The sequence below is a fragment of the Molossus molossus genome, unplaced genomic scaffold, assembly GCF_014108415.1.
Source record: "Molossus molossus isolate mMolMol1 unplaced genomic scaffold, mMolMol1.p scaffold_m16_p_17, whole genome shotgun sequence".
NCBI lineage: Eukaryota > Metazoa > Chordata > Mammalia > Chiroptera > Molossidae > Molossus > Molossus molossus.
Window position 1 is genome coordinate 25,528,471 of NW_023425352.1, and position 23,742 is coordinate 25,552,212.

The window sequence follows — 23,742 nt, forward strand, 5'->3', positions numbered from 1 at the left end:
TTTGCATTGAATAAATTTTTGAAATGGGAGGATCGTCAGTCGAACAAGCCACTCATCTCTGCAGGAACAGAAGACAGGTCTGGTAGAGTGGGTGACAGGAGACTGAGGGAACATTTAACTTAGTTAAGGACTAAACCTAGGAAAGGCCACTATCCCTTCTTGATGTGGCTATGATATGCTCTTGCTCAGGTAGTATCAAATCCCATGGTCTTCCTGGACATGTTTCTTAATCTTTTCTCCATTTAAACATACTTAAGTGATGATCCTTATAGGTCTGACACCCAAATGCCAATAAAAGTTGTTCACTATGGACTGTTACAAAGACAAGACTGGCTGTGATTCTTTGCAGTTCCCAGTGCACTAACTTTCCCTTTCACTCCCACTGACCTGGTGACTAGGATGCACAGGGCACACATACTATTCACAACAGCCCCGGTACATTTCTCTGATCAGATTATTAGCCTACATTCTGCTTCCCAATTCCCTCCTCAGGCTCAGTGCTGAAACGTGGGGTTGGAAAAGTTAAGGGATGAAGGATAGGAGGCAAGAAGGTAAAGTCCAAGGATTGTAAACTTTTGCAACTGAGGCTGCAAAGTCAAAATGATAAGGAACGATCGCAAACGGGGCAGATTTATAATAGTGTGCCCCCCGACACACCCACCCACCCACCCATGAGCGCTATCCATCCTTAGAGAGTAAAAAGGGACATGCTCTGGGGTATGCTCTATAAATATAAAGGCAGTGCTTTCTTCCTTCTCCTCTACCTTCTCTTTTCAACTTCCTCATCTCCTTCGTTAGGCAGAGGGAGCGTTATATTTTGGCACAGCAGTTTGGGTAAACAAGGGAAGGACTGATTTCCTGTTGGAGCCAGCAAACATCTCCCAAACAGTAACAACATTATACTCGCACATGCAGCTAATGGTCTGTGAAAGAATGTGCAGCTAGTGGGGGAGCATGTGGTGACTGATGACTAGATTCAGGCAGGGAGGTTACCCACAGGTTCTTGCTGGATCAAGTTTCCAGAGGGCCAGAAAGCAGACCAGGCAGTCAGCCACCGGCTCTGGTCTCAGTCTCGCTGCCCACATCACATGTCTGATAGGTGCAGCCAGTTCTAGTTCTTGGAAAAAGCTATACAAGGGTTGTCCTGTTACACCTCCGAGTTGAAAGGGAAGGGCATGGGAAGACTGGTGGCTGGCATGAGTTGTAACTAGATGAGGAATGTTAACAGAATACCAACCACCAAATTCCAGACAGAACCAAAAATGTCAGATTTTCACTTCAGCTTACTTGAGTCTCAGAAACTAAAGTGCTAGGAACTTCAGCTTACTCTTCAGAAGCCGAAATTATTTCTATTCTACAGAGACTTGCTCTGTGCACAGCACATCCAAACTCAAGGGGAACGTTATCTTTTCACTGTAAATTCCAGGTAATCCCACAGACTTGCACAGCAGAGTGCAGTGCTGTGACTTCTCAAATATCTAACAAAGGAGCCAGTGGCAGCTACAGGGTGCTCACCAGTTAGCTAAGTGTGCAAAGCTATGGTATAGATATGGCCAAAAATTTGATTCCCATCTAGACAAGCTCAATGTAGTCTGTGCTGGGCCATGGCAGGCCTTCTTACCTCTAGTCGGTATATATCAGTCTCAACTAAAGATAACAAGCACATTCTCTACTAATGGTAGAAGCAGCAGCACTCCACAGTTTTCAATATTGGCTTAAAAAAAACCTTTTCTCGCTCTGGCCAGTTTGGCTCAGCAGTTGGAGCGTTGGCCCATGGACCAAAGAGTTGCAGGTTCGATTCTGGTCAAGAGCACGTACCTTGGTTGCGGTTCATCCCTTGGCCCTGGTCAGGTCATGTGGTAGGCAACCAATTGATGTGTCTCTCTCTCACGTCAATGTTTCTCTCTCTCCCCTTCCCACTCAACCTGAAGATAAATGGAAAAATATCCTTGGGTGAGGATTTTTTAAAAACCCTTTCTCTGGGTCTGGTTATAAGGATAAATCTGAAAAGTTAAAGGTGGCAGATTGTTGACTGAAACACACACACACACACACACACACACACACACACACACACACGAGCTGCTAGTCACCTAGAACAAAGCATTAGGATGAAAACAAAAGTAACTTCTAGAAATTATGAGGACCACAAAAAGACTGGGCAATAAACATGGGGCAGTATATTACCATTAACAATGATCTTAAAAGCCAAAATGCTGTTAGGAAGGGGAAGTCCCCTCAAAGGCAAGTGATAGGGGCTATCATCTCTTTTTTACTGCCCAAGGGCCCTCCCAGCCTTAAAGAATTAACAGAGCAAAGTTACACCCTAGAGGTATAGCTTCAGTAGGAAGCCTGGCTCCAGTTCCTTGCACTTCCTTTCAAATGCAGCCAGTTTTCCCCCAGACCTGCCTATCTTAGAGAAGTCTGTTCCATGAAGACAGAGAGCACAAGCTATGCAGCTGCAAGCCAGAGAGGGGTACCGGTCTAAGTAATGGGACAGAGGGTCAAGAGAAGGACTTATTTAACCCCCCGAACTTGGATTGGAGGCACTGCAAATGAACAAAGGACACTTTTAGAACCGACCATAACTGAAAAATGCTGAGTAAGTTCGAGAACACTCCAAGACCAGAATAGCAGCAGGGATAGTTATGTCAGGACTAAGACCCAAGGCCAGTGTCATTTGAGGAACGTTTGAAAAAAAACCCACTCCACCATGTTCTAGGCAATGCTAATAATCCATCATTGTCACAGGCACTAAATCATATAAAAATGAGGCTATTGCCTTAGTTAAAAGCACAATGAAACACTATTTCTTGCTACTTCAGCATCTTAAGGTCTAGCACTATCATTTCTTCAGTGCAGAACTACTTTCCAAAAACACTGGGAATGCAGACATGAAATGGATAAAGCCTGAGGTGACAACTCTGACTTGTCCATGTCCTTTAGAAGGAAATCTCTTACTGCCCAGAGGTGTTTGTTTTATTCTGGCTGCTTTTCATTGTAATGGATGGTCTGGTGCTGCTTGCCAAGTGCCTCTGGCACAGGCTGAGAAGATCATACCAAGAACATGCTGTGTGCCAGATACTTTTTGCAGGATGTCAGATTTGACAGAAATGGGAAAAGGCTGGCGTGGGGATGCACAAGGAGGGCAAGAAGGGAAGAGGAGCTGCCACATACCGACCCCAGGACAGGCACTTTTGTAGTATACTCTGGGGCAGAGAGATGATCACCTCTGCTCAGTGGGGTACAATAAAATCAAGAGACCCACTGAACATACGTACAGCATTATAGAAATAAAGACAAGGAGAGCTGCTATCCAATTTATTTTGGGGAATGACAAAACTGACAAATACCAGCGTGACCTAGGTCATAAAATGGACTTTAATGTCTCCCTCTTACAACATGATAGTACTGCTCAAGCTGGAACTGGCATACAGCTCCCAAGACTGGCTTCCTATGAGGAATGAAGCTGGCATGTCCCTGGCTGCTGTGCAGCTGGAGAAGCCCCAGGCACTCAACCATCTCAGTACAAACTCTGGAATCCAAATACCAACATCTGCTGCAGTTCACCAACTCGGGAGTTCTGGAACCGGCAGTGTAGAATTCTGTGAATCTCAAGTGCACAGATACTGTTCCGTCTCTGTACTAGCTGCTCCCTCCCCAACCCCTCAATATTGCTGTTCTCAGCTTTGTGAGGTACTAAAGAACACCCTGGTTTTGCAAGGCCCAAATCTCCCATCATCACAGGTTTGAATCCTCTGTTTTGTATTTGCTTAAAACATCTTGGAAGTGTGTCCCATGCTAACACAACTTGCCCTGTTTAGAGGACTCCTGGAAGTCACATTTTCCAACTTTCTTCCTAGCTGATGGCTCCTTTCTATGTCCAACATAGTAAGGCAATTCCAAAGAACTGCATTTAGGAATGAAGACAGACAGAAGTCTGTCTTCTTTCTACACCAGTCAGCCCTTGTCTTGATGACTTTATCTCTTTCGTTCATTAACATGCACATCTGCATGTACACAGAGCTCTGGAAGGATCCTCGTATCTGAAGACTATGGAGATATTTTCTGAATTCACGGAATTATCCCTTTGAGTGATGTTCAAACTGCAGACTGGTCTCTGCCTTCCCAGATGTCTTCTCGTTGCTTGGCTTCCAACCGTTTTCTCTCTGTAAATTAGGGCAATGTTAAAAGTGGTAGTGTACTTCATGTAACTAGTGACTTTCCCTGAATCCAAATTACAAGGCAAACTTTAATCATGAGAGAGCTGGCTTTCTGGTCTTCTACAACTGGATTCCAAGAATTAATATCTTTAACTTTCTATGGGCTTTGTTAAGTGGAAATGTTATTATTATTATATTATAGGAAGATTTGGGGCTAATAGAAATGAAAAGTACATGGAGTCAGAAATCTAGCAGTACCCAGATTCTAGACTTGCTGTTAATATATTTTAATTGTATTTCTCAACTGTGTTAGTGCTTCCATATAATTGCCCATTATTCCCAGTTTACTGATCTTTACAAATATTTTAATAGTGATCAAGAATATGTTTCAATATTCTTCTTCTAACTTCTTGCTCAAATGGAAGTGGTAGCCCCTGGGCTTCAGTAACATATTCCTAATACAATCTTACACAAAAATATTTCAAAGGCAAACTGAATTTCAGTATTTTCGGAGTACTTTCAGGAACCAGAAATCTTCTGGAATATATACAATTCCAACATGGAAAAATGACAATACATAATGGAGGGAAACTAAGGACTATTTCTAAAACAAATAAAAAAACGCACAAATCGGGGCAATCCATCTTTAATTTTTAAAATAAAAGCTTAGTTTCCATTTAACATTTTCACCAAAATGTGAGAAAATACAGACCACACATGAATGAAGTGGTCCATGTGACACAATACCAGCTCTAATTTCATGGTTTGTCATTTATCTTGATTCCATTAAATGTAGATGAGAAGTCTAAGATCTTTCTTCCAAGGACTATTATTTCCAATGTTTGTAAATATTTTGCAAGTCATAAACCAGAGGGATTATGGAAAATAAGGTGAGTTTAGAGTTAACACTTGCTATTCATATCTTTTCCAAATCAGCGAAACCTCTTACGAAATTCTTGTACTGTGTTTGACTGTACTTTAAGGGCAAAGAACTTTGTCAGGAACCTGACTGGCACTTGTACATGTGAGAAAGAGAAATTCGCTGCTATTTGGGCACCATCTTGTGGCACGATCAGAATATAGCAGCATAGTTACAGGAGGCAACAAATGGGGGGTCAGCAAATTCCAAACTGAAGGCTAGTTAATTCAGTGCCCTGGGACGGGGCTTTAAGACAGTCTTCAATTGGATTGGGATTCTCTAGGAAACAGTACATGTCTTAGGAAGGCACTGTAGTTCTAATTGTCACAAACGGAAAAGTTAGGGGGGTTATCTAAAGGCAAAGGCAACCTTACATAAAAGCAATCAAACATTGGTTCTGGATTCCAAGAAAAAGTAAAGAAACCAAAAAAGTGAATTATTAAAACTCAAAGTTTTTAATAAATTTGGAAACTTAAATTAGAAAGGCAGTATAGGAAGAGTGGCCCATAATCCACAATTCTAAAATCAAAGCAGTTCAGAAAACAAAGTTTTGTTTTTAAAGTTTGGGCCAAAACTCATTTAGTGATAAATCTAACCTGAGGATATTTAGCTGTTTATAGCCTTTACATGTGCCATTCAGGGTGACTACTCAAACACTCTACTGTAGAAATATCAATGTTAATGGGTTTGATTTTGGTGTTATGAAACAAATATTAAGAAAAATTAGAAAAATTCAAAATTCTGGAACATTTCCTACCTTAATTTTTCTGATAAAAGACTGTAGATTTTTATTACCAAATGTAAATATAAGCAGAAATTCTGGTTGTAAACCATATGAAATAAAGTAAGATTAGGGAGACAAATGGAGAAGCACAAAGAAATAGTGAAAATGTGAGCTAAAGATTTAAAAAATACAGAACATGAACTGAATATAGAAAGAAATATAAGTTAGAATGAGACAAAAATATTTTTTCTTCATTTTAAAGAGTAAATGAAAGCTTGGAGGGGGGTTAAGTGACTTGCGTAAGGTTATATAATCAGTGAAAAACTAAAGCTGGAACCCAGGTCCATGATTCTTAAACCAGCATATTTTCCATTATTCTAATATCTGAAAATATCTACAAAGAAAAGGGAGAAAATGTACTGACAGAAAGTTAAAAAAACATGCTGTCCCTGTATTAAATGGAAAGGAAAGCAGATAATAACCGACAGATTGCATGAAAAAAAGCTTTTATTAACTTTACCTCCAACCGTTAAAGAAAGTAAACTAAGTAGAGAGAAAGCTCAACAGCAGTCATAAAGCAAGGAACTAAGGAAGAATAAAAGAATATGAAATGATTAACCTAAAGCACTCGCATAACTGGCCCTGAAAACTTTCATTTCTCAGTATAATAAATAGGCAGAATTATTATATAAAATGAGTTTATTGAAATCACTTCTAACTGAGGGAACAGAAAAGTGTTGTAGATTTTAAAAGGGCCAGTTTGATGTTATGTTTGAAAAATATAAAGAAAAGAGATGTAAATGACAACTTTCAAAATTTACTTTTACACCTAAGAAAATAAGAGAAAATCATCAAAAAATCTACCTCGCATCGACCTACAGAGTAATAATCAACATGAAAACACAAAATACAAGTCTGGTCAAATTAATATAATTGCCTTTTTTGTGGTTTGACAGACCTTTTTTTGTGGTTTGACAGATCAAGGAGAATACAAGTAACCTCTTAATTTTAGCAAGGTTTTAGATTTAGGCCTACCAAATATCTATATAATTATTAATATACTGGGAAAATATAGTCTGGATCACCAGACTATATTTTGAGGGCATATAACTCTGGAGAGTGAATTGATTATCAATGTACTAAGTGTCATCACAAAGAACTATATACTATTTATTTAGCAATAGTTGCTGAAATGGTCAGTTAGTCCTAGGATTAACATTTTCATCTATAATCTAGCCAGGGACACAAGTTTATTAAACAGCAGGTGACACCAAAAATACAGTAAATAATGCATCCTGGAGAAAAAGACCACATTAAAGTGAAAAAAAATGTGGTTGAAAATGAAGGGAAATTCACATCAGGGGAGAAAAGACACCAAGAAAATGCCACAGACCTAGATTATGAGTCAGCAATGCAGCACTGCCCTGAGGTAGAATAATGGAATACCTGAACAGAATTTCAGAAGGTAGCAATTGTGATTACTTTTTTTTTTTTATTACAGTTGACTAAGTATCCTATAGACATGATTTTACTTTTAAGTTCTTAGTGATTTAATTCATCAAACTAGAAGATCAAATTATTGTCTAGTTACTCTTTCAGGCCTGTAACCTAAAAGATGGCCTTTTAGAACTGACCAATCACCTATCTCCACGAGTAGAATGCAAATAAGTTATGAAATAAAATTAGAGCAGGCTTTGAAGATAAGAAGGTAGCTTATTCTTTTTTTTTTTTTTAAATATTATTGACTATATACCCTATGCTATACTTTATTTTTATTTTTTTTTAAAATCTGGTTTTTTAATTTTTTTTTTTTTTAATTTTAGAGTGAGAGGAAGTGAGAGGGAGAGAGAGACAGAAACATTGATGCGAGAGAACACTGACTGGCCGCCTTCTGCATGTCCCCCACTGGGGATTGGGCCCACAACCTGGGCATGTGTCCTGACCAGGAATCGAACCAGCGACCTCTTGGTGCATGGATCAATGTTCATCCACTGAGCCACACTGGCCGGACCCTATGCTATACTTTAGATCCCCGTGACTATTCTATAACTACCAATTTGTACTTAATACCTTCATCTTTTTCACCCATCCCACAACCTACCTCCTATCTGGCAACCATCAAAATGTTCTGTATCTATGAGTCTGTTTCTTTTCTGATTGCTCATTTGTTTTTTAGATTTCACATATAAGTGAAATCATCTAGCATTTGTCTTCCTGACATATTTCACTCAGCACAATACCCTCTAGGGTCCATCCATGTTATTGCAGACGGCAGCTTATTCTAAGAAGTAATGATATCTATCTCCAATTTCAAGTGGGAATCAAGTGTTTTGATAAGTGGTACATGGGAAAATTTTACACGTATTCCTGAATTTGGTCTTTAAAACGTGGCTTTATCATTTAGTGTGAATCATTGGGTTAAAGTACATGATTAAGTCAAGTAGAAGGAATGCAAGGATGTATTGAAAACATTTTGATGATTGCCAAATGCGAAGGGGGTTGAGGGGACGGGTGAAAAAGGAGAAGGGATTAAGATGTACAAATTGCCAGTGACACAGGAATGCAAAGTACAGGATAAGTAATATAGTCAATATTAATGTAATAGTTATATGGTGTCTGATGGGTATTAGACTTATTGGGGTGATCACTTCATAAGATATATAAATGTCTTATCACTATGTTGTATACCTGAAACTAATATAATATTGTGTGTCAACTATAATTGAAAAATAAAAATTGGGGAGTGGGGAAGCACACCAGGATGATCTATGCTTTCATTTCCCATCACAGTGTAGCTCTGATGTTATGCACTCTGCTGGACTAAAAAATACTTTCTCCATTTTCAAAGGCTTATGAAATAAAGTTCTTATCCTCCATATATATATAATATCATTTCCTTAAAATGAATTGGATACTTCCTTTTTCTCAATTCTTTCCAGAGTAGCTTTATTTCCTGAACCTCCTTTTTAAGGACTAAAACATAGACTTCTCATTAAAAAGTTAAAAAGACCAAAGTAGAGTGGAGAAACTTACAGCAGGAAAGTATTTAAACCTCTGAATCACAAATTCATTAATTGAAACGGTTTCAGATAAAGTGCTGAACTCTGGGTTTTATAAAGAAACACATGGAGGTGTCCAGCTGGTGTGGTCCAGAGGTTGAACATCGACCCATGCACCAAGAGTTAACTGGTTTGAATTCCAGTCGGCACATGCCCAGGTTGTGGGCCCAACCCCATTTGGGGGCATGCAGGAGGCGGCCAATCAATGTTCTTTCTCATCAATGTTTCTATCTCTCTCTCCTTCTCCCTTCCTCTAAAAATCAATAAAGAAAAAAACAAACACATGGAGAACTTGACAGGGTTCAGAGTAGATTCATGAATAAAATAACATTTATGAAGAAAAATTAAAGTAACCAATACCATTCATGTATTCAGTCAATAAATATGCAAGCACATTGAGTATCTTTTTATAAACCAGGCACTGTGCCAGACAGCAGAGCTCTTCAAAGGAGGAAAAAGAGAGGCTGGGAGATTCCATAGAATTATTAGAAGTACCTATATCAGGATGGCACAAAGATCTCAATTCCCATGCTAATTCTGATCAACTGGCAATGGTCAAGTCAAAACTCACTGAGAAAATATGTCAGACTGTCTAGCATCGTCTGTCATGGGTAATGGGTGAGGAGCAGCAGTATTTGTCATTACTGCCTCACAGTATTATAATAAATACAACTTTCCCAAGAATTACATAAATAACAGTGTCCTGAATTTGTAAAGCACTTTTCTAAACATTTTCACACATGTTAATTTATGATGTACTCTAAAAATTCTTCAAGGTTAAGTAAGTCACTTTGTTGGAAACTGGGACATACAGACCTGCCCACAGTCACACAATTAGTTAATGGCAAAAACTCATTCCTAAATTATCTGCCCTTGATCATTATAGTTAAAGTTTGTTAGAGTAGAATGGTGTCCAGACATTCCCTATTTTTACTAAGAAAGAACAAAGAGGAACCTGGATTAAGCTATCATACAGATTTAAGTTAAACCTAAGGAAGAATTTTCTGACAGTGAATACCACTAACCACTGGAACAGATAACCAAAATGAAGCCTGTCATATATTATTTTCTGCAGATTTTAAAATTTTCTAAGTATTTTTTTTTCTGGGAAAAAATTTTTAATTGCCCCAAAATCCTCTGAGAGGGATTACAGTATTATAGAAAGAACATGGGTTTTAATTAGAGAGGCCTAGGTTCAAATGCCACCTCTCAATTTACCAGCTGGGTGACCTTAGGCCAATTACTTCTCTGGGCTAGCTCTAAACTGGAGATAATACCATCCATCAGAGTTATTTTAACATGTTGCATTACATGGAGTTTCCTTCCAATCCTTTTAATCAACAAAAACCTTGCCATGGCTTTTTAAAATCTTCTGAACTGAAGTGAGAGGAGATGCAATCGCTTAAAATATCAGGTTCATATTTTCTTCCTTATGCAAGGCAGATACTGTCATTAGATTATAAATCTTGAGAAGAACAAAATCTTACCATCTAATTCTCCAAAATAGGGATCATATGCTTTGTGCAGGACAGGTATTCAGTGAATGCCAAATGTAGATGGTATATTATTATGTGAAATTTAAAATAAAAAAAATAGTCCTAGCTGGTTTGGCTCAGCAGTTAGAGCACTGGCCCGCGGACCAGTGAGTTATTGGTTCGATTCCGGTCAAGGGCATGTACTTCAGTTGCAGTTCGTCCCTGGCCCTGGTCAGGGTCGTGTGGGAGGCAACCAGTCGATGTGGCTCTGCCACATCGATGTTTATCTCTGTCTCTCTCTCTCCCCCTCCCTCCCACTCTATCTGATGATAAATGGAAAAGTATCCTCAGGTGAGGAATTAAAAAAAAAAAAAGACAAAAAATATACACTGCAATCTACACTGGACTCACCATATATTTCCACTATTACTAATAAAAACAGCAGCAACTAACATTTGTCACTTACTAGTTATAGGCCTATAGAAACAGAAGGGAGAACATACTTATGATTTTTGAAGATGACTAAGTATCTTTTGTGTTTTATCGCACTTGATTTCCATTTTATGGACGAGAAAACAGAGGCCTCCAGAGAGTAACTAATTTGCCCAAGATCACAGTCAGTAAATAGCAGAGCTAAGATGTGGACTCAGGTGGTCTGATGCCAGAGTCTATAATGTTATCCACTAAACTATACTAATTCCTCCCCATCTAGTGAAAGAATGTCTGGAACAAAAATATCTGTTCTGCTTAACACCTAAACAGTACTTTTAAGTAAGAAGCCTTGGGGGTCCATGCAAGCAAGTACCAGAATATCTACTCAATACATAAAGAAACCAGAAATCAGGAATTTTCCATATGCATTTTCTCAGATACAAAGAATGGGGAAGCTCTGAAGCATAATAAAGGAAGAGTCCTCTAAAATCTGTACAGTCTCAGCACCAATAAATAGGGACTTATCACAATGGGTCTCTATTCACAACTAAAGGCCTTCATTTAAAAAGTAACAGGGTGCCCAACTTAACCAACAGTCTCATTTTTATCTGCATCACTGAAATGTCCTTTGTATAGCTAGGTACTTAAAACAAATACTTCAACTGGAGCTGCATGCTGATGTACCTACAGAGAAGTAGAGAATACTCAGATGATATCCGTGCAAAACTGTTGCTGCTATAACTGTAGAAATACAGAGAAAAGCATGATATACTGAAAAAAGTCTTATCTCCTTCTATAGATACTAGTTATTACCCTCTATTGATCTTCTGAGATAACTGTGGTTATCACAGAGAAATCGCTTTCTTCTAAGATAACCAATTAATAAAAGGTTAAGTAAGGACATGGCACATTCTCCTTTAATCCAATTCTGTTACTGCCATCTATAAAAAGCAGATGAATCCTCCACTGTTTCTATAGTCTATAAGAGGCCTTCGAGTAAACCATGCATTGAAACAATCAAAACTGCCTCATTATAATCATTAAGGTTTCAAAAATTAGTTGGGTTCTATTCTGAAACTCTAACACATGTCATGACACACTGTCACTAGTTATCTGGCCAGTGCAGCCGAGCGTCTGTAAACTCCCTGCTATCACTAAAGCAGAGTGGACAGGAAGTATTAATGGCTTTGTTAGACTGGCAATAAACAAAGAGTTTGAAACTTCAATTCGTTTAATGGAAAAATGAAGTTACTTTTCAGTAAGTGGAATTTTCAGAATAAATTGCCTTCACAGATTTCACAGATCGTGGGCTAAGGCAATGAGACTGTCTAAAGCCTGAAGGTTGATAAAAAGTACTTAAGAACAAAGCCAGAGTCCCAAGTCTTTACAGACAAGTCAACAGCCTATAACGGGAAGAGAGAGCTTTTAACCTCAACTCCAAACTATAGGGAAAGAAAAATCCTGCTTGTGAATCATTTGAAATATTTGAGAACTCATAGGTACTAAAAAATAATCAGAAGCTAGGTTAATCTAGATGTACTCTAATGGAGCCACTCAGGACTGTCTTTACAAAACAGTAACTCCTACAATTATCATCATCAATGTCAGAGGCTGGCTTTTCCTTAATTTATATTCTAAGATCTAAACCATTTGAGAATACACCATGGCAATCATGGCCCAGTAAAATCACAGCAAATAATGTTGTCTACCTAGAAGACTACTGTTTTCACAGGAAAATTCTTCTCAGTGTTTGGAGCAAGAACTATAGAAAAAGCCATCGATGAGCTGAGAAGACCGAACCTATCTCAGAAAACAACAGTAGGTAAATGGATTAAGATGCCTTGGTGTGTGGAACAGGCAAACAATTTCAATATACTTGGGAGACTTCTAGGAAATAGAAATGCTAAAATGAAATGAGCTTCATTCTTTTTTCTTTATTTCAACACATGCAATATAATGAGCTCTAAAGGTACTAGAAAAGAATACCATCACTTCAACTCACCTCGGGCTTCTTGCAGTTTCTTGAGCTCTGCTTCCCGTTCAGTTCTGCTCTGCTTACTGCGAACCCCAAGGGCACTGATGACTAGCCTTCTAGCTAGGGCTGCTGAAGTCTCAGGACGCTCCTTTGCTGGCTGGAGGAACTCTGAATGGGAGAAAGGGAGGGAGTAAGGAAGAGAAAGCATTCTAGCTTCAAGTGATTTAACTCAGTAATTAACATACAAAATAGACTAACAAGGGCTGCATCAGCAGTAATTAATAAGAGCCTGATAGATGATCAGAAGAAATTAACATGGCAAAGCACAAACAATTCTGGCTTCTTTATCTGTATTAACACAATTTCTTACAGTGACTCTATCAAACAGCTAAAACTAGATAAGGATATCATCAGAAAATGACTGCTGCATAGCTTGCAGTTAGCATCTCCATTCTCTCCAAATGGCTGCTCGGATGCTATATTTCCTACACAACCTTTTCTATATTCTTTTTTTCCTTAAAAACATACCTCTGCCCTGGCCGGTTTGGTTCAGCAGTTAGAGCATCAGCATGTGGACCAATGACTCTCGAGTGCGATTCCGGTCAAGTGCACGTACCTCAGTTGTGGTTCATCCCTGGCCCTGGTTGGGTTGTGCGGGAGGCAACCAGTCAATGTGGCTCTACCACATCGATGTTTCTCTCTGTCTGTCTCTCCCTCCCTCTCTCCCACTCTATCTGAGGATAAATAAAAAAATATCCTCGGGTGAGAAATAAAAAGAAATATATATATGTACTTCCTTTTACACTAAAAATAAAAATATGTCTTTACAACTCTGGATGCTATACAAATGATAAAAAAAGACAATAACACTACTATTAACAAGAAAAAAACCCTGAGATTATAGGCTCACCAGCATAAGCTCTAGCTTTGGCCTTGGCTGCTCTTGTGGCCTGTGACAAGGGCCGGATCTTCACCATGGTATGTTTACTACCCAGAGCATCACGAGCTGTAAAGAGGAATATAAGGAAGTAGAAGACATGAAGAAGAGTGATGCAAAGGGAAATTTAAGGCTATTTCTTAGAAAGTATTCCCTAGATTTTATGCTTTTTTAAAAAATTTCATGGCAAGCAAAAGAGATGGTAAACTCTAGAAAATCTGTAAGGAAAATCTGCAGTAATTATTTTAGATCAGGGATCAACAAACTATGGCTCTGTGATCAAATCTAGCCGACCACCTGATTTTATAAATAAAGTTTTACTGAAACAGAGCCATGCCCATTTGTTTGCATATTGCCTGTAATAGCTTTCTTGCTACAACAGCAGTTAAGTAGTGACAGAGACCATGTTCCCTAAAATATTCACTATCTGGCCGGTGACAGAATAAGTGTACAGACTTCTCTTCTCGGTGGTTCAGACAGGATCCAAAATCTCTAATTTCTTTGAATCCCTCTGTATCACATCTATCACGAGACCAATGATATACATGAAATAGCCCAATTGTATATTCAGAAAGTAGGTGATACAACCTCTTACTGGAAAGTAGGTAATACAACCTCTTAGTAGTAAAAGGCTACTACAAATTCATTTGTCTGGGGGAAAATCTTAAACATTATAAGATTTAGTCACACAGGCTTCTTAAATCTCTACCTATAATCTGTTTATGTACTATCAAAACAAATAGCTATGCAGCAAATAACCCTGAAAGGAGTTGACTATTTCTCTAAATACCATTGGATTAAGGTGAAAAGGGAAGCACATGGGTACCAAAACACTACGCCTCAAAAACCTGTATCTGCCAATTATCTATATGGCTGAATAAAATGTCAGATGGCTGAAATAAAAGGTAACTAAGGACAAGTAGCAGAAGAAAATAGACAACAGAAAAATAACACTGAAATCCATTGGGTAAATACCTGTAATCGGACTGGAGAATACTCCTAGGGCATGTGTGTCATCCACCCACTTAATATCAAATCCTTTCTTCCTGCAACAAAATCACTATTTTATTTCATAAAATTTACTTTATGAAACATCTTTCAAATAAAGTCTCATAAAGTATTGCAAGATGAGAAATACTCAACAGCGTACAAGTGGAATGGGGATCATGACACAAAAATACAGCTTAGAGGACAGAAGAAGCCACTGAATTTTAAAAGCAATAATGCCATAAAGAACTACCTGGGAGTATTTTACATTCCCAGTTATTTTATAGGCATCAACTAATTAATCCTTACAAGTCCCATGGGGAGGTAAAGTATTTAACACACTATTTACAAGAGATGTTCTTATGGGCACAGAACAAGAAGTAGAAAGAGGATGCAGAGGACGGGTAGAAGAATATGAGAGGAGGAGGTAGGCAGGGATCATCACCTGGATTTAATGCATATGTAGGCTCCAAAACAGGGATAGAGAGAGACAGAGAAGGAGACAGATCATTCAAAGCAAAAAAAGAAAAAAAAGTAATAGAGAGAAAGTATAACTGTAATCAGAAAGCCTGATTTGGTCTTATAAAAAATCTTTATTTTGGAGTAGAGCTATATAGTGGGCCTAAAGACTATCAGGATGATGGCATGACAGTTACTTTTCAGCTAGGAGCTTAAAACTGCTCATGGGCTCAATATAGTACTGTGGAAAGAGCACGATGTTTAAGGGTCAGATATAAACAGACTCAGGTTCCGCCATCCATCCTTAATTTAACCTCTCTTGAAGCTAGGTCTGCTCATCTGTAGAAATGGGCATAGTACTTTCTCACAAAGTTGTTGTAAAAATGGAAATAAGATCATCCATGACAAGGCAAAGAACATAGTGTTGAACACTGAGTGGGCATTTAGTAAATGAATGGCACTCATTATTTTTATTATTAATACCAATATTCATAAGAAAGATTATTAATATTAATGAAGATGGTGATTAATGATTAAAACACAAAGTTGCCTGTTGTATTTGACTAACAGGCATTATTACAAACTTTGCATCATGACCTTTTCTATTTTTATGAAGCACTATAAGGAAAAAAAAGGACAACTGCTAAAATATTTTTCCTCTTTAACAACCAGTGAAGAAAAATTCCTTTGAGAAAAAAATTCCTCTGAGGGAAGTGGAATATAGAAATTTTGATGGTTAAAGAATTTCCTAAATGTAAGGGTAAGTTTAACCATGGCATAAATGACCACAGGGGTTGGAGACTGTGAAAAAATTCAATAGTAAAAATCTATATCATAAGACAGTTTACAAAAGATTACAAAAAGATCTAAATGAGTTCTGGAGGAGTTCTAGACTTTGGAATTTAAAATCCTTTAAAATGCTTCTCTTTTGAGGATGTTTTTGGATTTGATAAGAAAAAAAGGTATTACAGGTAAGATTAAAGAAACAAATCAAAACAAAGTTAATAATTTCATTAGAATTAACCATTCTTTAGGAAAGTCTAGACATCAACAAGACTGATCCTTGGTTCTGGCTCTTAACTGTAATGAATTAGACTAAATGACTCTCACTATGTATTTAGAGTAAGGTCTACGGCAGAGATTATTAACTGTCCTCCAGGATCCAGGCACCTCTTCTTTCATTTATAGAACTGATACTCCTACACCCCCAACCAAATATAAGTGAGGTATATGGCTGCTAGCTAGTTTTGCCTGTTCTAGAACTTTACAGAAAAACAGGACACTGCCCTGGCTGGTTTGGCTTAGCGGTTAGAGTGTTGGCCCACAAACCGAAGAGTTCCAGGTTCGGTTCCCGCTAAGGGCACGAACCTTGGTTGCAGTTTGTCCCTGGCCCCGGTTGGGGTCGTATGGGTGGCAACCAGTTGATGTGTCTCTCTCACATCGATGTTTCTCTCTTTCTCTCTCCCTCCCGCTCTATCTAAAGATAAATGCAAAAAAACAAAACAGGACACTTGTTTTTATACATAAACTTTTATTGAATACAGCAGCCATGATCATCTATTAACATAATGTCTATGGCTGCATCTGTGCAACAATGGCTGAGTTGCCTAAAACATTTACTATCTGGCCCTTTAAGAAAAAGTTGGAGGCTATCCAACCAACTGATATAAAATCTTACAAATTCAAGAGGTATGAATTGAATTTAAAATTTTAAATCTGAGTATCACACAACAGACCTGGTCCATTTTTACTATCAATATTGGAACATTAAAGTATAATCTTTCTTGATACTGTGTTCCTTTCAGACCCTGAAAATCTTTTAATAACTTTTTAAGTGATTTCTTTATTCCTTAAGCTTATTTTTTCTTACAAGCTAGAGATACAGAGATATACTTCTGACTCTTTTATCTTCTCCTATATATTTAGGAATAGTACACATACCCAGAGTCAGTGCAATCGTTTTTAAACCCACTTACATCAGTTTTAATTTATATTTTACTGCATAATTTAATCAAACAAAATTAAAACAATGAAATATAAGTGTGAAATAAGAGTTGTTGTGTCTATAAAAACAGCTGAATGCTTTGGAAGACCAGAGAAAGGTGGCATCACTAAAAACCCAAGAAACTACTAACAATTACGCTTGAGCAAAACAGCTATAAAAAACAGAAGAAACTTTTTACTCTATAAGCAATATGCATTCAGATGACTTTGAAGGTATGTTAAAGCTCTTACTCCACTTAGAAGAAATCAAACTGGAATATTATGATAGTGGCATATAAGAACTCTTCTACCAAAAGACCAATAACTTAAAAAAAAGGCCTTTGTATTACATCAAAGACATGCAAGTGAATGGACACTTATAAGTGTTGTTAAACTAGTTTAGATATGTAACAACATTTTTCATCATCTCCACTTGACTATTTCTGAGTGGTCAGAATAACCTCTAATCAATAGTTTAATTTACAGTACTCTTGATCTATTAGTGCCTTTGGTGCTCCATAGAAAAAAACAAATCCTTTCAGGAGAAATCCTCTTCTTTTATTGTAGGCCTCAATTCCCATAAATAAAATTCCAAAGAAAATGGGAAGCTCAAAGTCAAAAAAGAACTAAATTTCCGAAAAAGCAAGGCACTATGAGCAAGAATTTGCAGAAATAGAACTAAAAAGACTTCAGGTAAAGTAATTATCAAATACAAACTATATACACTTAAAGAAATTTTTTAAATCTTGAAAACATTTAGAGAAAACAAGAAACTAAAAACTGACCATGCAGATTTAAAAAAGACATACAGAACTTTGAAAAATGAAAAACATAAAATGAATTCTAAAAATTCAATGGTCAGATTTAACAGCAAATTAAACACAGCTGAAGAAAAAAATTAATGAACTGGAAACTAGAGCTAAAGAAATTATTCAGAATGAAACAGATGAAGAGTTGAAAAATATGAGAGGTAACATGAGAATCAAGTGAGAGGTCTGAAATGCATTTAATTGGTATTAGAGAAGGTAAGAGAGAGAGAAACGGGCACAGAAGCAATATTTGAAGAGATAATGTTTGCGTGCTCTCCAAAAGCAATGAAAACCATTAATTCACTGATTTAAGAAGCCCAAATAATATCAGAAAGAATATATAAAAATAAATACAATGCCACATCATATTGAAAATGCAGAATACCAAAGACAAAGAGAAAACAGCATCTAAAGGAGAAAAAAAAATTACATTCAGAAGTAACAGTTGTTAGACTTTCAGCTGATTTCTCATCTTCCACAAAGAAAGCCAGGAAATAATAGAATAACATCTTCAAGTTTCTAAGAGAAAACTAACTGCCAACCTAAAATTCTGTATCCATAAAAAATGTCTTTCAAGACTGAAATTGAAATAAAGCCATTAAAAAAAAACAACAAAAAGCAAACAAACAAAAACAACTGAATTTCTTACTAGCAGACTATCATTGAAGTAAATGCTAAATAATATGTTCCACATACATTATAGAGAGAAAAAGATTTCAGATGAAAGATATGAGATGCAAGAAGGTATAAATGAAAAACACAGAACGTGCGTAGATCTGAATGCTGAATATATAAAACAATAACAACAAATAGAAAAAAATTTAAAAGAATCAAAATGCTCAATCATAATAGCACATAACTTGGGATGGGGAAGAACTGAAGAATGGAATTGGGGAATGGAGCTAAAAGCCTTGGCAGTGTTTGGGAAGAGTGTGAAAATATTAACTTTAGACAATGATAAGTTAAGCATGCACTTCGTATTTTCTAAAGTAACCACCAAAGAAGAGAAACAGAGCATCATTTTCCCCAAAAATTGAATGAGAAAAAAATACCTCATGAATCCAAAAGAAGGCAAGAAAGAGGAGAAAAAGATGGGAAAAGTAAACGCACAAAAAAAGATGGCAGGCATACATTCAAATACAGTTGACCCTTGAACATGGATGGCTTTAAACTTGCAGTTCCACTTATATGTGAATTTTTTAAAACCTACCCTATCAATAAGTATAGTACAGTACTGTAAATGTACTCTCTTTCTTATGATTTCCTTAGTAACATTTTCTTTTCTCTAGTTTACTTTATTGTAAAAATACAGTACATAATACATATTACATACAAAATATGTGTTAATCGAATGTTTATGTTATTAGTAAGGCTTCCAGTCAACAGTAGGCTATTACGTTTTTGAAGAGTAAAAGTTATATGTGGATTTTTTACTATGTGTGTTGGTCGGCGCACCTATCTAATACCTTGTTCAAGGGTCAGCAGTAAATCAATAATTATAATAAATATAAATGAACTAAATGCATCATGAAGAGAGATTTAGAAATCATTATTAATACTGTTATATTTGTCTAGAAAGACTATTTGGCATTTCTAAAGATCTTAGAAGAGTGCTTTAATACAGAGTATTTCTAATGGGCATGGAAAAGACAATCAACAAATTTCATGCTAACGTTAACAACAGGAAATATGAAAACAAACTAGATGATTTTTCAGAAGACATTTTTTAAAAACTTCATTCTACCTTCCCTAACATCCCCAACAATTTGCAAATACTTACTGATAACTGCAGAAAACCCGAAGGAGGTCTTCGGTACGAAATTCTTGGGGGAAGTCATAAATTTCAATGACATGTGGGAATTCACAATCACTGAGGTCAATATCAGGAACTTCACTGTTGTAATAATCAAATCTAGGTTCCTGGATACTTTGTGTATTCTTCATATTCCCTGATAACTAAGGAAGAAGAAGCATATTAGTGACTGTCACATCAAGCCAGAGCATTATAAAATATCCTCCCAAAATAATTCTCCTTGTTTCCATATTCCTATTCCTTAACCTTTAAACACTGTCTCTGTATTAATGCTGTTCATAAATACAACAATGACCAGGGTTCTATCATGCAACTTATATTATACATGTGGAATATTTGAAAAGGTACTGAATTTCTAGCAAAAACAGGCAATGCATGAAACTTAACTTGCATCTATCAAATAGTATGTGAAAAAATGTAGAATGATTAATGTGGTGAGTTACAAATGGCACATCTTGGAAAATGAATTTCAGAAAACAGCTGAAGAGATGAATTAATAACATTTGTATTATTTGAGCTTATTGATCAGACTCATCTCATAGTTTCTTTTTTTGCAAGTGAACAAAAACAAAAAATATTTAAAAATAAAAACATTTTGTTAGTTCACCTTTCATTGAATGTAGCTTACAAAGGAATTTGTTAAGGCAAATTTAAGTGGTACAAGTAATTATATTTAAGGTCCCCAGCATAAAAGCTACCTAAAGGAATCCTATGTAGCAGGTCAGTAAAGAAATAGTAGTAAAAAATTTTAATATTCTAGGAACCTCTCATATATATGGGGTCTCTGACTCTCATGTATGCAGCATTCTTATACATATACATGTATTAAATTTGGTTATTTTTTCTTAAAAAAAAAAAAATTTTAATTCTACTATCCATCCTGGCTGGTTTGGCTCAGTGTTTGGAGCGTCGGCATGCAGACCAGAGTCGTGGGCTCAATTCCTGGTCAAGAGCACATACCTTGGTTTCGGGTTCAATCCCTGGCCCAGTCAGGGTCATGTGGGAGGCAGCCAGTCAATGTGTCTTTCTCACATAGATGTTTCTCTCTCTTTCTCCCCTCCCACTCTATCTACAAAAAAATAAATCAATGGAAATATCCTTGGGTAAGGATTAAAAATAATAATTAAAAAAAATTCTACTATCCTAAGAAAAAACTAAAGGCTATTAACTATTTTACACTAGAAGCAGAAGGGAAAGGGAAAAATGGAAAGTGGCAACAAAGTCATGAGAGCTATTTTGTCAACCACCTGTTATAAAACCTAGTTGCTAGTACTAACCTCCCAGAGACTTGAGTGTCTTCTCTGTTAATCAAAAGCCCAAGTAGATTCCTTCAAGCTTTCCCTTTATTACACTGTGCCCCTTTTCCCATTCAACGGGGAAATGAGAACTTGCAATGCCAAGGCTGTATCTCCTTGGAATGTATAAAAAGGATTCAAGAATTTTATTCAGGAGGGAGGAATGGGGAAAGGTGACTTAAGTAAAATAGACAAAAATGTTTATTTATTGAGGTGCCTCTTGTTCCTTTTCTCCACTAAGCTTCAGTTTTACATCTTAAAAAATGGGAATACTAGTACTTATACCTCACAGACATGTGTATGGATTAAATGAAATGATGCAGTAAGTCTTAGCATACTACCTGGCACCTAAGTAGGTATTCAATGAATTCAACCCTCTTTAAACAAAATTTAACTGACTGCTGAATCTATTACAAGCCAAACTATTTCCACTCTTAGGATGTAGAAAGTACAAAGAGAATATGACTCCCATCATAACAATGAGACTAGCTGATCTATAAAATCATAACATTTCTTAAGTTCACTTGACAGACAGCTGAGTATCCAAGACAACCAAGAAAACTCAAGTCCACAGAATGACAAGTTCCTCCAAAGAAAAGCAGAACACATGAACTGTTTGCCTTTTGGCAGATCATGGGAAGCAGCCACCACACAAGTGAGCAAGAAGGTTATTAGCTAAACTTTTAACAAATTCTTAAAAGCCTAGAGTGGGTGAGTATATCAGTTTAGAATAACTCAGAGCCCCAGAGATAGGAGGAGTGTCCAATCACTTGCAAGTGTACCCTTATATTGGTGCCACACTGTCTTGATTACTGTAGTTTTATTATAATTGGTTTGAAATCAGGAAGTTTGAGTCTTATTACATTGTTTTTTAAAAATCACTTTGGTTATCCCGGGTCCCTTGCATTTCCATATAAATTTGGGGATGAGCTTGCCAATTTCTAAAAAACAAACAAAAGCAAAATAAGCTGGGATTGTGCTGAATATGCAAATCCATTTGAGAAGGATCTTAACTTTATTAAACAGAAATGAACATGGGATGTCTTTCCATTATTTAGGTCTTCTTTATTTTCTTCCAACGTTTTGCAGTTTTCAAGGTTCAAGTTTTATGTCTTGTTCAATTTAATTCTAAATATGTTTTATGCTATTGTAATGGAATTATTTCCTTCAACTCATTTTTGGATTTCTGGCACTGACTTTCAGAGCTATGTTACAACAAACAAAACAAAGCACTGCATGTCCATACATTCACAAACTAGGGCTAAATAATGCATTGTGAGAGGTAAACAATGCATGACTATAAAAAAACCTTGAGAAATGTAAATCCTAAGAATTGATTAGAAAGAGAAAAGAGAGACAGGGTGATTGGACAAGAAAATATGATTAAGGTCCTTTGCCCTAACCTAGTCAGCAAAATTGAATTTGTATAATTATATCACATTTCTAAACTAACTATTAAACATTTTGGCTTCTGGGACTGATTAAATACAAAGTATTAATAATAGCAAAACACACAATTTTTAGTCTATATTTCATGGAACAATAGATATAAAGCCTACAAGTTACATACTCCTGGCCAGTTTTACCTATAATACTCAGACTCTACTGTTAACAGGGATTCCTATCTTTTCCTAAAATGACAAAGTTTCATTCCCCCAAGGTTCAGTTCTTGTTGGGATCAGCTTACATGTCTACTGGTAAAACATTTTTTGTGGACTTATGGTAGCAGGTAGGAAGCCTTACTGTTAATGGTGTTTTCTCTCTTGAAAATCTCAACAAAATATGCAAGGGGACACCTTGACAGAGTAAAGGAGAGAGGAATACGTGGTATAGAAGGGGGAAATGGTAAAAGACAAATATGGTATGAAGCTAGAAGAGAACCAGAGCAAGATTGGGGGGGCGGGGGTGCACGCAGGACCACTGTCACAGATGAATTAGACCTAGCAGTATAGAGCCTTTCAGGAAAGACTAAGATTTGATGCACTGATTACATGGATACCTTTGCAGAAGACCTACACTGTCTAGCACATGAGTACTTGAAATGTGGTTTGTCTGAATTGAGATGTATTTTTTATATATAAAAGATGCACTGGATTTCAAAGACTTAATACAAAAAATTTTAAATATCTCAATTTATTATATTATGATTACATACTGAAATGTTATTTCAGATGTATTAGATTAAAATATATTATTAATTTCACCTGTGTTTTACTTTTTTAATGTAGCTACTAGAAAATTTTAAATTATACAGAGGGCTCACATTTGTAGCTTGCATCATATTCCTATTGTACATAACTGGAACACTTACTGTCACATGTACCGAGGTTAACACTTGCTGTATCATTAATGTGAAACCTTTATATCATTAAGACCCACATATATATTTTTTTCTTTTTTATGGCTAAGAAATATTTGACAGAGCAACAATAAAGGGAGAGGTTTAGAATTTGATTCATTCCCATCTATGTATTATAGACCAAGGGAAAGTTTGCAAACAACTCAAAGAAAACAAGTAATTTAAAGTTATGAATCACAAACATTTTAGGATTTTTACCAGTGGTCTACCTTGCTATTTATAAAGCATAAGTGAACTCTGTGTATTCTTTCATATACAAAAACAAAAAGATTCACCTAAATTATCTTCCTCAAAGTGACAGTTTTAATTCTTATAGCCTAGTAGTCTATTCTTAAAAACAAGTCTATAAAATA

General features: G+C 36.5%; 1 protein-coding gene across 8 annotated transcripts in view; it reads right to left on the bottom strand.

Moving 5' to 3' along the window:
* Positions 1-3,315: 3,315 nt before the first annotated feature.
* R3HCC1L (R3H domain and coiled-coil containing 1 like) overlaps positions 3,316-23,742 on the bottom strand; it is an 86,223-nt gene continuing 65,796 nt past the window's right edge. For 7 of the 8 annotated variants that reach the window (XM_036264772.1, XM_036264776.1, XM_036264773.1 and 4 more), the window contains 5 exons: positions 19,703-19,878; positions 14,660-14,730; positions 13,658-13,753; positions 12,775-12,915; positions 3,367-4,169 (listed from right to left, as the gene is read on the bottom strand). In XM_036264772.1, coding sequence (XP_036120665.1) covers positions 4,102-4,169; positions 12,775-12,915; positions 13,658-13,753; positions 14,660-14,730; positions 19,703-19,878 — 552 coding nt within the window. In that variant the 3' untranslated portion in view covers positions 3,367-4,101. Of the gene's footprint in view, positions 4,170-12,774; positions 12,916-13,657; positions 13,754-14,659; positions 14,731-19,702; positions 19,879-23,742 lie in introns of all 8 variants that reach the window. The other variant, XM_036264775.1, reaches the window with a different exon arrangement.